Genomic DNA, 13,687 nt, shown 5'->3' with positions numbered 1-13,687 from the left:
GTTTGGTATTCAAACCTGATACGAATGTTTTGCCGCTTGTACAGTTTGAGAAATGCTGTGCAGCTTATATGTACAACAAAGCAGGTTTGCAAGACGTGAATGCACTTCATGCCCTCGAAAAATATATAGTTTCAGAAGGTGGCAAGACAAACAAAATGCTGTCTTACCTAGGCTGCTTTCTGATCTGAAAGCAGCTCACTCAGTCTCGCATACAGACTACAGTGCTTATTACCAAGCGACTAATTTAACAATTATAGACAGTTATGAGGGGAGAAAATTGATCTAAATATGAGTGAAAGATTGCTAGAGCAGTGCTTATTACCATGCGACTAATTTAACAATTATAGACAGTTATGAGGGGAGAAAATTGATCTAAATATGAGTGAAAGATTGCTAGAGCAGGTAGAATAATAGGCTATAAGCCAGCTATAAGCATATTTTAAATAGATAAGAGGAGAGAGAAGGATTTGAACTACTAATTTGTAGCCAATTATATACGGTCAAGACAAAATGTGTGTATGACATGTGAGACTATATATTGATGTTTTGTAGATAACTATTATATGAATTAACTATTATATTGACTATAGATGAATTGGAGCTAGTAGTTGGCTATACTATTAAACTTGCTCTTACAAGTGAAAAGGTGCTTGAAAGTAAGATGATTAAATAAATAAATATGAGGCTATTAATGTGACAAATACTACTTTAAACTTTTAGTGGTTGTTTAGTTTTGAACAAATTTTGTATCCAAATTAATCACTTGTTTGGGACAGGACGTTGTGAATGTCGTCTCACAGGAACTCAGAAGAACATAATATTGGGACGGAGAGAGCAGGAGCCTTGATGAATAGATACCCTGTTGCAACAGACTTTATCATGGGAAATTATCTATGCTTATTGCTGATATTAACTTTATTAAGAACGAGTGATTACTCTTCTATGATCCTTACTAAGTTACTATCCAACCAGAGAATGGCTAGCGTGTTCGAGAGTGTCTGGCTAACGTGTTCCACTTTGATCAAGTTAATTGAGCAGGTTAAAACGTTCATGCAAATTTACTATACCCCAGAAAATATAGTTAATGGCGCTACGCGCAGTTGGATGGTCTCACAATCATTACCTGTAACCAAAACAATTAGTATATTTTGTACAGTGAAGACAGTGAAAAGGCAAGAATAGTAGTTCCGTACCTTACATAGAGCAAGTATAGGTGAAATTGGTAAAAATATGTATAATTCTGTAGAATATTTACAAAAGAGTAGCATTTTTTTGGCCGTTTTGTTTGAGAGTTTTTTTTTCCTGTTTTCTATAACATATTGCCAAAGTTTCTAACTAAGCTAACCCTTGGAAAGAATATGATCTGATATGTGTCTCCTATTTATTGTCTTCAGTATGGTCAATTCTTCTTCACCATAGCAATTCAATTCCTGTACCAAACCGAGTTAGAATGGTCCCATTCGCAATGAATTATCTTTGAGCACTTCATCTGCGCAACCGAGTCAATGCTTCTTCCCTTTCTTGTGGAGGTCTGTCTCTTCAAATCTTGAGAAGTTTGCAGTTTGCAGCAGATGCAGCATTTTTTCCTTTGCTGCAGCTCTGAATTTTTCTGCTGTTGAAGCTTCTTTCGCTGAGATATCACCAAGACAAAAATCTTTTAGCACTAGTAGCAAAGCATTCCTCCGTTATCCACCCAATGTGCAAAGCGGTCGGAGTAGTCGCCAATTTCTGACATTTGGCTGCTTGAGCGTGACAGATCTGTGTCATCTCTTCCCTGCTAAGAAGTAAAAGAAAGTTCGAACATTGATAAATAACGTGACAATTGGGCGCTAGATTAAATTTGAAAAATCCAAAAGTTGGGAGGGAAGGAAACCAGTTTTACAGCAAATATGAGTGACATGTACATATTTCTTTGAAAAAGGGGAAAAAAGACAGACCTCATCATTGTGTCCATGTTCACTGTATGACGTAGTTGATTCAATGCTGACAACATCCATGGGTGAATTGATGAGCGATGACCTGTAAATGGGTTTGAAACATCTTATTAACGTTTAACCATTACATTAGTTGCGTAAAATAACATGTCAGTATAGAGTTCACTCCTTGAGTTGCCAGATCAAGGGGGTGAGAATATGTGAGGTAGGATATATAAATAAAATCACAGCATACGTTACCTCTCAAAAATTTCCTCTTCACAAGAATTTCCTGAAGATGATAACAAATCAAGATCAAGAAAGTTTGACGAGTGCAATTCAGGATAACCTAATCTTTTCAAATAATTCTGCCGTTCTTCTGAAATTGAGTGTCTTCCGGGTAACGTACTATAGTTTGTACTGAACATAAGAAAAATGCAGTTAGTTCATATCATATTTATTATGGACAATCTGAAGTTCTCCAACAACCGATTTGCTTGCAAACAAGGATATGCGCACCTGGAGCATGGGTTAGGTTCACACATAGAGATCTCTGGTGCAGAATCAGAAGGCTCTCTAATATCATCCAGTTGTTGCATTGGAAGCAATTTTGAGTTCGCAATGTTTTTTTCTCTAACATTACAGTCAGATACAGGTCCAGTGGTGTCACACAAAATATTACCATCCGACAATGACCTCTTTATGAATGATCTGTTGATATGAAATGTGGAAGTTACTAAATTAGAGATGGAAATCCCAAATTTCAGTAAATTAATCTAACAAAGTACAATTGGCAGAACCACCAATTGACTATCGAATCTAGATAGCTTGGATAACCCATCATTATATCGGCAATTCACACCAAGATAGCTTCCACCTTGAGCTATTCAACATGTGATATTCTATAAAAAATAAATTCTCTACAGTGAATGTAAGGCTCTGACGACCCTATCAATTTGCAGCTCAAGGTAAGTTTTGTTCAATTCAAACGAACAAATAGACAGATAGACAAAAATAAAACGGTGACACCTTTTGCACTTATACCATGGATTAAGAAGTGAACAGTGTCATATTTACTCGTGAACCTTTGATATTTAATATTTCATATGATTATCTGGATTAAGAAGCTAAGGTTGTATTGGATATTCCAGCTCTCTAATCAATATTTCTTAGTGGAAATTGACTTCAGTACCTCCCAGTTTCTTCAGTTAAAGTTCCTTGCCTGCCAATGTTGTAGTGTTGATCTGAGTCCAATTTCCACAGCGCAGGTTTGCCTTGTTGTGGTTGGAAATGACCCAAGAACCTGCCATTTTAAAGTTAGACAAACCTTGTTATGCCAATATACCAGTGCAATACCAACACCTCCCATGTATAGAGTAACATCGACATGATAAACTTACACATTTATAGCATCCTGCTTCTCAGGATCAGTGTAGGCATTATTGTAGTAGCGCTGAAGGGTCCGGAGGAACTCCTGAGATTGTGTTGCTGCCTTCCATTGGCCTCTTTGCTCACAGAAGATCTGTAACAAATATCAGTAATATGGAAACTAAAACAATTCACAAAAGCCGCATGTACATTTGGAATGTTAATAAAAAATCTTTAGAAGAAAAATAATATTATATTATGACTATTGACTTCACTACCTATTAAGGAAAAGAAAACGTTTTGAAAGAAACAAGAACAGGATAATTAAATATGAACATGAAGAAGGGTACAGGAAAGATGCATTTGTTTCAAAACAGAAAGGCGTCATTTCAAGAGTTGTGTTACACAGTAGAGGATTCACAAATTATGCTCCAATGCATCTGCAAATAGAACTAGACAAGTACCTTATTGTGAGCAGCAGAACCACCATATTGAATAGCTAGTGTATCACCCATCCGTTCATATAAATCCATCAGATCATCAGCCAAAGGAGCATGCAATTCAATTTTAGGGGTTTCATTGAGCTGCAGCACATGAAGTTGTCGCCCTAAAGCAGCTAAGCCATAGGCAAATTGTGCAACATTTGTGCGGTCCAAGCAGTCTATGCAGTTAGTCCTGAGGACACCCTTTTGTAGTAAAAGAGGTACCAGCTTAGTCGCACACAGATTTTGATCCTCGATGCTTTCAATGTCACCTGAGTTGGCAACAGGTCCTTGTCCACTGTGATGCATAAAGAAAACAATCAAATGAGCTGATAAGACCAAATAGTGAGCAGCTACTCCACTTGTTCCAAAATTGTCTTATTTGTAAGTTTTACTGTTATCCAAGGCACAACTTTGACTAATCCAAATAATGAATATGTTACAGAAGCACACATCACGAATGAACGTTTTGTGGCAAACACCATCTGGTAGTTTCAAGTGGCAAGGAAAAAGTTTAGCATAACTCTTAAGTAGGCCAAATGTTACCTTGAAGCATCCTCAGACTTTGATCTAGTTATCTCACCGTGGAGAAAGTCAGTTAGATCCAACACATCTGATGCTACCTTGTCCAACAGTGCAAGCACACTGGTGCCTTTCCTGTAGATAGCACATAGTACATAAGATTGTAGGTAATTTACAAGTAAAAACAAGCTTGAACTGTAATGATTTTGATATAAGATTCCTTGGAATACGATAGATTACCTTCGAGAAAGCTTACTTAGATCCATGTGTAAAAACTTTAGACGTCTGTCGTCTGGTAGCCCCTTATTAATGTAATGTATAGCCTTTGCAAATTCAGCACAGAGCAAAGATTCACGAGGCTTCTTCTCACGAGTCTGAGAAAAAAATACAAGGGATCCGAAAGGGATATCAGAACTCCAGATTAATAACAAACAACAAAATGTTGTCAATGTGGCACTTAAATTTTCCCTTTGTTGCAACAAAATTGACTAGGTATACAAGTAATTAGTGATTCACATGAAAATTACAATATATATATATATATATATATATATATATATATAACATTTCATGTCAGAGAAAAAACTGCCCCAATTTGCATTGCACATTGATGCTCACCTTGATCAAGTTTAGGATAATTATTGGGTTCCCATATCTAAGTGCAAGGTTCTCAAAATGAAGGCGAGTTGCCTTGTAGTCTACATCTGGTTTTACTGCAGAGGGCCAGGTGATTGGAGCATTAGAGACGACAACATACAGATGACAAATGCATAAGAGATTAACTGTCTAGAACTTACATATGATATCTGGCCTAATATTCATTCTTGAAGTTTCCTGAAACCAGACAAGAGGTATGGATCCTCTATGTTGTACAACAGAAGATATCTGACATGGGACTTCATCTGGTGTGTCTTCAAAAACAATTTGTTCAGTCTCAACATCATTGGCAACCCTACCCTTTTCATTCACACCTCTTTTCAAGAATCTGTATTTCAAAATTATATATAAAATCAACGTTGTAAGATCAGGTGAGATAGGCTAGGTTATTTAAGCCTCATTCTTTCTAATCAAAATTTAGGTGCAAAAGCCAAAGGCTTGTAATACAAACCTTGTTCCGGCAAAATGACGTGAGCGTCTAGCTATAAGTGTCAACCAGAATTCCTTCCCAGATACTGAGAGCTTTGACTGAATGTAACAGAATATTTTTATCATATTTCTGTATGAAACATGATACTTGCATAAAGAAAACACAAACAAAGTAGTATTCTTATTTCTCATTCAGACCTGCCAATTATGCATGCCATAATAAAAAGGCATATCTAAGGACCGTACTCAAGGCTTACTATCTAATAAACATTATAAATAAGTATAAATAGCAATGTAATTTCACATCTAAGCATTGGTATGCTAAGATTGTACGGAAGGGGAAAGGGCAACTTAGGAAAAGCATTAACAGTCTGCTGAGACTTACGAGCTTTTTTTCGACTCGGGAAAGCCTCAAGCAGCTCAAATGATAAATGTCAGCAGGTTATACAAAGCCATGCCTTTGCAAACCCTTTATTTCGAGCTTTCACTACATGTCAGGTACTCAGGTCACACATGATGGAGTAAAAACACAAAAGTTAGGGGGATGGCATTGAGTTAGCAGTATCCCTACTTGTGGTCTTCGTTGATGAATAGACAGTGCTGGATATGCATAAGCTCATCAATTAGAGATGCAAAGAACAAATCAGATAAAAAAACAGTATCAAAGGCTTAGAATGTTACAGAGGAGTACCTGTTTAAAAAATCCATGGATTAACGCAACAGTCCAAGTTGTATTCTTGAGATGGTTCCTGATAGCTCGTGTCAGAAACTCGTTCCAGACAAACATTGTTTCATAAACAACTTGCCCATTATTCTTGTCAGTTATGTTCTTCTGAAGGCTGCACATGATGTTGTAAGAGTAGCTGAAGAAGAAGTCTTTTGAGAGATCAACCGAGCAAAGGAGCCTTTTATATCTGCAAAAGTGATTGGTAAAAATATAAATATCTGCAGACACTACAAATGAGAAAAAAACTAGCAAAAATATATAGTACATTTACAATCTTAATAAGAAGAATATCACTGGATCAAAATCAAACCATGTCTATATACCTCTGACCTTATGAACACCACACAATGCTCAGAACTGCAAGAATTGTCATATGCACCAACCATATGAGTAGGGTGCATATTATTATCAACAAGCAAATTGTATACTTAAAAGGCAAAGTGATATTAAGTGCATACACAGAACAAATGAAATTGCCCATGTTCTACAAGCGTGAATATATGAACGGAAGCTTATCTGAAAATATGCAGACGCGCACACATAAAAATGCCATGAAAAAGAAAAGAAGGGCAATCAAGGAAAAGTTACACGTTGCCATCGATAGAGCACATTGTCTCATCAGAATGTAGCAAATAAATGTGCTGAAAATTACGAAAAGAAAGTGCTACAAAAAGAAAAATGGATACAAGAACTATGATATGTCCGGATACAAAAGAAAGCAAGCTGGCATTTTTTGTATTGCTAGGAACCAGCAATGGATTTACAATAGGCAAAGCACAATATTTACACGTAGAAAAAACGAAAGACCTGTTCTCATCCCTAGAATAAGCCACGTTGGGCCAGACTATAGGACTTGGAATTGCAATCATTTCGCTCTTGCCAACAGAATATATTTCATGACCGCAGATAGTGCCGACTTTTCTTCTTCTGGTAATTACAACCATATAATAAGGGCCAAGAAACTTTATAAAACCTGTATAAAGCAAAGATGAAGTAAATGTTATACTTTGAACCAACCAGAAAGTTTGATCAGTACATTATGGTATCTCAGGTCCTGTTTCATTACCAACTATTCCATAACATTTTGTGACAAATTTCAGTCCCCCAGTCAATCTATTCCCCTCATGAATCCGCCACAGCAGTTCCTGGCATTCATTCTCCGTGTAACTTGTATGATCTTCCTCAATTTCCAGATCAGTAGACTCCATTCTGTCAATCTTCAGCACCCTCCAGAGAGTCCTGGTCTTGTCCCTTCCGATAAGATAGAATTTCTACAGCAGAGATCAAAAATCATGTTAACTGCAATAGCAGTTAAACAACAGAGAATGTCCACGATAATTTTAGACATCAACACCCTAGCAACAATGAAACAATGCTTGAGGAACAAAAATGGCTCCTATAATTTGTGTGCTGTACAAATACTGAATCCTTTGTTTCTTCATCACGAGGCTGAAAGCTAACTAACTTCCTTTGAAAATCCCAATGTATATGCAGTAATGCACAAGATCAGCTTTTTTTTTTTAAAAAAAATGCAATTCTGGCACTAGCATACCAGGATTCAATTACACATTCGTGGCAAAACCGAAGAACAAAGCAATTCGGCATCCATAGTTAAACAAGATCTTTTTTAGACAATGATGATCAAACAAGATCACAAAACAAATGTTTAATTTGACTGAAAAACAATATCCCCTTTAAGAAAAAAAAACCTTTATTTTTTTAACTCTCTTCTCTCCCATGCAAAAGAGAACAAAAGGAGGGATCGCTCCTAACCTTTTGCAGCCTTTTTCCCTATAACAAAAACGAAGCGAACCAATCATAAAAGAGATCCCTCACAACACAGTGAGGGCATTAAATCACTCAAGAATCTAATCAACCATAAACGAACAAAAACGCAGCCATTGTAACAGAGTCAGGCACATGAGCTTTACTGACAGAAAGATCTCCGTATCTATGGAACACACAATTCAATTCAAACTAAATCAAACTGAGCAGCCATAATAAGATAACATTTTTTTGCAAGAGATCCCTACCGATCTGGTCTCGTAGAGCCGGAACTTCTGAAGGAATTTGTTCCCCGCCATAGCCTCCATCGGATCAGATCAGTAATCAACCACACGACCACCGCGAATCCAAACCAAGAAATTCAGAGGGAGGGGGGGGGGGGGGGCTCAGACTCCGCGTAGTTTAGCTCCTCGTCGGCTGCTTCAAGTAGAGCATCTTCCTCGAGCACACCAAATGCTCCAGGGAAAAAATCCAGCCAAATCTCTCACCCTTCCGGATCAAGAACGCACCAGCAACGCCCAGGGAACCAACAGATAGATCGAAACCGATCCAATTTCACGCGCCAACTTCGAGAAAAGCCTCCAGAAAGTTCGCACCTTTGGATCTTCACCAGATGCAAGACCCGGAAAACAAAGACTAAATCGAAGCAAAAACAAACCCAGCGGTTCGGCAGCAAGAAAACGAGAGACTCGGGGGTTGAAACGAACCAGCACGAACGATTTTCACGCGAGAAAAAACGAGAGATTTGGCCGACCCGGAGGAAGAATAGGATTGCAAACAGAACTAGACTGAATTCCCTGTGCAAGAACCGATTTTTCTGGGAGGATTCAGCGAAGAGGGAGGGGGGAAGACGATGGCCACAAGAAGCTGGCGACGACGACGCCGTCGTCCACAAAAACACCACGCAATGGGGGGAAGACGCGAGAGTGGCAGGGGGCAAATACGATCAATCATTGCCGCAACCGCATCTCCTTGAGCTGGATTTATATACTTTCTTCTTTCTTTTTTGCTAGTGAGCAACTTTGTTTTGTTTTGTCCAAGAGGAAACTGGTAAATGTCATCTTTTTGTTGCTTACGACGAGGTAACAGCGAACATTTTTAAGAAATTTGGAATGCGTGTTTTTTTAGTTTGGTTTTGGTTTTCCTCACAGAGAATAATGTGCTGTTTGTAATGGATGGAATAAAAATTACTATACAAAAGTTAGTGCAACTAATTGTCTACGGTAAATGGAAATCGGGACAGCTCAGCGCATCTAACCTAACCAGATAAGGTGATGGAAATTGTTTTTTTAAAATGTAATCTTGGGGTAATGTTCAGCAAGGCAAATAGTATTGCTTACCTATCTGAATCTGAATTTCTTTTTTTTTTCTTATTTTCTGTTATGAATGAGGAATATAACCGAACAAAAAACTATAAAGCTAAGCCAAACTATTTAGGGGGGCTGTTTAAAATACGTGATTTAAAAACACATGAATAAAAAATAAAACGTAGAATTTGATAAGAATAGAATTAATTAAAAAATAGAAAATTACAAGATTAACTATTTGAATAGACCGCATGAATAACCACGAGAATCTATCTATCTATTCTATTATTATAATATAAAGACAGGCTTGAAAGAAGGCACACGTTCGCTCTGGAGACTAGAAATTACCATGTTAATTGGAGAAAAAAAGAGAAAATATGGACTGTTCGATCATGGTGAGTCCAGTTATAATGGTATAGATTAGTCAGAGAAAAAGAAAAAATATGCACAATTAGATCTTGGTGGGTCCAAATTATAACGGTATAGATTAATCAGAAATTTTGTGTAGCCATCGGACGCTTCATCTTATTATATTAGAAAGAAAAAGAGAGAAAAAATTCTGATTTGGTGTTTTCCAAAATCATGAATCGGATACTGATACGTGAGTAACGTGATGTGGAGCTAATACTGGGTCCAGATTATAACGGTATAGATTAGTCGGAGAAAAAGAAAAAATATGCACAGTTAGATCTTGGTGGGTCTAAATTATAACGGTATAGATTAATCAGAAATTTTGTGTAGCCGTCCGGCACTTCATCTTATTATATTAGAAAGAAAAAGAGAGAAAAGTATTCTGATTTGGTGTTTTCCAAAATCATGATTCTGATACTGATACGTGAGTAACGTGATGTGGAGCTAATACTGACTTCTCTTTCCTAACGCGAAAACAGGAAACAGACGGTAAGAAAAAATAAGAAAAAAATTTATCCGATTTCAACGTTTGCTCTCAACTCCTAATAAATATCAAGCATCAGTGCATCACGGTGAGTACAATTTGTGGGAAAAAAATAGAAAGATTAATGTGTCTATCGATTACCACGTAAATCGGAGAAAAAGAAAAAATATCGACCGCTAGATTATAGTTAGTATGATTAGAATTTAACGATATAGATTGATAGGTAGAAAAAATATAAACAATTTAACTTATGTCCGCGTGGGCATCCAGCTCTACATACATACAGTAGATCATGAACTTAATTGATTGATGGGCTAATTAGCTACTATAAGTACATGTACATGCCGGACTCGATCGATCGATTGGATAAGGAAATAGATAGAAAAATTATGTTAAGAGTTACAGGAGTAATCAAATACATTAACTAAAGAAAAAATATTAACCGTAGATCGCATACCCTAAATTATATATAGGGTAAAGATTTATTAAATAACCTAAATAACAATCAAAATCTATGAAGGAGATTGAAAGGAAAAAACATAAGAATATTGATTGATGGGTGTATTGTTTGTTAATTATCGGTATGTTCCTTCAACGATAATGGCAAACTACCAACTGATTTTCTAGATTACCATCTCAAAAAAGAGAAAATGTACGCTGTTGGATCGTGATGATCTTATATTTTAACGATTAAAATCAAATAGCATATATATATATATATATAGAAAAATTATGTTAAGAGTTACAGGAGTAATCAAATACATTAACTAAAGAAAAAATATTAACCGTAGATCGCATACCCTAAATTATATATAGGGTAAAGATTTATTAAATAACCTAAATAACAATCAAAATCTATGAAGGAGATTGAAAGGAAAAACATAAGAATATTATTGGGAAGCCAATTCTACCTGTGTCTGTTGATTGTTTTTCTCAATACCTTATTCGATCCAAATGCAAACTATTATAAAAGAAAGCATAGGTAAAAGAAAGCATACTTTAGGTATTTTACATCGTCAGTTTTTAGAAGGAAAATAGAAACTGAAAAACTAACAATAATATAGATAGAGTGCTATACTTTCAATGATAGGAAACTTTGTGATACCCACAATTAATATATGGTATAACCGATTTACCGGTATATAAATCATTAATAGAGTTATTTTAAAATGACAAACAATTGAGAGAATTAAAAGTATAATGAGAGTTTGAAAAACAAAAGAAATCAAAACATAATATAAGTAAAACAAATAACTAAATTAAATCTAGCTGCGTAAATGCGCGGGCCACCAACTAGTTAGAGTAAAGAGATACAAAAGCATAGTTTCCGTGACATTGGACATCTTGCTAGCTTTTTCTCTAAAATCTCTCTAAGTTATTTCATATGAATATGATATAAGATTGTTGGAGTCTCAATCTTTTGTTTTAAAGACCAGATATAAAACTTTTCTAGAGAATTTAAATCCTATAAGTTTATTATGTCTTTTTCATAAATCTGCCCTGAATACAATAACCAGAATATGCTTAGGTTAGATTCAACAAACAAGGCATAAGATGACTTTCAGGTACTGCGTGAGCATCACATGGCATTTTTTTTATGCAATACTGACAATAACACAAAGGCACTTCAACTTATTTTCCTTATGAAAAGCCAATACATTCATCCAACAATTAGGTCAAGATAATCCTCTTTTAAATATGCACTTGTTGCACAACAGCATGTACTCCATGAACTAACTAACCACATGAATATTCCATAAGGAGGAACTGTTATTACCGAATCTATCATTGACACAAATTACAGTCCATCAGGTATTATAGCTAAAATTAAAAACGAAGTTTTTGTAGCCTTTACATGTGTGGAGTGAACAGCATCACCGGTCTATTCAGTAGGACCACTCATCCTTTTCATCGCCCCCAGCTTAAATTGCAACTGATGTGTTCAAGAAAACGAGCATCCAGAATAGTCTACTGTACCAAATTAATGAGCCAGTTTTCTTCATTATTTTCTGAAACGCAAAACTTTTGATTTGGACAAAGATCTTATCCGTTTAATCGAGCTAGCACTCATGATAAGCAGCAGCAAAGTCCATTAGGAGTCATCAAACCATCAGTTAACCACAGTACTTATCTGAAATTAGCACATCATATCATTGACATCAACATCACTGTGCAGCTTAATTTGTTTTTCATGTGGTTACTTTTTTTTTTTAACTTGGCTGGCTGCTGGATGGATTCTGGACAAGTGTTGCATGTAGATCAGATCATCTCAGACACGAGACGGTTAATCTCGTACATGCGTTCGTCAAGTCCTTTTTTGACACCGTCTGTTTTCTCCCTTTCTTTTGACCTCTTTTGGTGTAGGTTTGTGCTGTTGCATCTTTGGCTGCGTCGTTTCAGCTGGTTGAGATGAGCTGCTCCTCGTTTTCCGTTAGCATGATTTGTGATTTTTAAACTGTTAGATGATATATTTCGTGCGAAAATTTTCTATATAGAAACTGTCTTAGAAGATCAAATAAATTCATTTTTTAAATTTTTAATAAGTAATATTTAATTAATTATATACTAATTATATTTATCTTTTTTTTGCGGCTAATCGACTTTTGCAACCGGCAGCTTCAAACGGAGCCTTTGTAGGCACTGGGGAGTGTGACTTTGTGGGGGATTAGGTGTGTGACTATCCCTTTTCCACATGGATTTGAAGTGAAGCAAGTGGCCATGAACATGGCCATGTAGCAGATTGGGTCACCGGTAAGCAGCAACAGTGACCATGCACAATGCCAAACACAAAAGACATCATCCTTTATGTCCCTTTTGGGTAGGTAAGGCCTGGTAGGAACAAGTCCACAATTATTATATTAGTATTAAACTTCTTCTTCTTCTTTTCACGAAATAGTGATCATTTTTGTCTCTGGGAACAGGTAATTGTAGTGCCCCTAAAAAGTTGTCATGATCTTTCTACTGAGTAGTGAGTACAAATCTTGAGTTTTGGGTGTGTTCTAAAATTTGATAAGTGGCGGATTATGAATGGAACAGGATGGATGACATTACTCGAGGACAGAAACATGTGAATTAAATATTAAAAAGTTAGTAACTAGCTAATTTAGAAAGTTTCATAAGAAGCTGACATAGAAACTTTTCAGAAGAACCATACCACTTAAGAGCTTGAAAATTGTACGGGCCATAATCATGATCCATAAGAGAGAAAAATAGCAGGATTGCTATACGTCCTATGATTTTTTACGATGTTGGTATGATAAAAAGTCTCTCTTAATTGGACTTTAGGGCTATGAACACCGTAATTTCTCTTGTATGCTCCACGTAGTTACGTTTGCTCGCATCAAGATGAAAAGAAAATATAGTATGCCTAGTATTTTCTAAAAAATAGTGTTAGTCTAACGAAAACTTTTATCGGTCAAAACTTAGCAGCTAGGAGATATGACACTACCCTGGCAAGGCAGTTAAGTGGTCGCAGACACCAGATAGCTTTGTCATACTCTATTCGTCTCAAAATAAACCAATTTTTTACTTTTTACCTATAATATTTGACTCTTCGTCTTATTCAGACTTTTTATACGATTAATATTTTTTTCTATTAGATG

General features: G+C 36.2%; 1 protein-coding gene across 2 annotated transcripts; it reads right to left on the bottom strand.

The window, feature by feature from the left end:
* Positions 1–1,171: 1,171 nt before the first annotated feature.
* LOC102711235 (phosphoinositide phosphatase SAC2) lies at positions 1,172–8,887 on the bottom strand. Of its 2 annotated transcripts, none has more exons than XM_006649443.3 (16): positions 8,132–8,887; positions 7,165–7,369; positions 6,906–7,071; positions 6,063–6,285; positions 5,394–5,470; positions 5,083–5,270; positions 4,904–4,998; positions 4,526–4,659; positions 4,310–4,420; positions 3,746–4,061; positions 3,314–3,435; positions 3,106–3,216; positions 2,433–2,624; positions 2,175–2,333; positions 1,938–2,019; positions 1,172–1,777 (listed from the first exon to the last, which is right to left on the bottom strand). In XM_006649443.3, exons 1-16 carry the CDS (start codon positions 8,189–8,191, stop codon positions 1,664–1,666), a joined length of 2,355 nt encoding a protein of 784 aa, XP_006649506.1. In that variant the 5' UTR covers positions 8,192–8,887; the 3' UTR covers positions 1,172–1,663. The 2 variants fall into 2 exon arrangements, with proteins under 2 accessions (XP_006649506.1, XP_006649507.1); XM_006649444.3 differs by having other exon boundaries at positions 1,664–1,774; positions 8,132–8,886.
* Positions 8,888–13,687: the final 4,800 nt, after the last annotated feature.

This window comes from Oryza brachyantha, chromosome 3 (genome assembly GCF_000231095.2).
Source record: "Oryza brachyantha chromosome 3, ObraRS2, whole genome shotgun sequence".
NCBI classification, from domain to species: domain Eukaryota; kingdom Viridiplantae; phylum Streptophyta; class Magnoliopsida; order Poales; family Poaceae; genus Oryza; species Oryza brachyantha.
The sequence above is the reverse complement of the archived record's forward strand: the minus strand, read 5'-3'. Positions and strand labels throughout refer to the sequence as shown.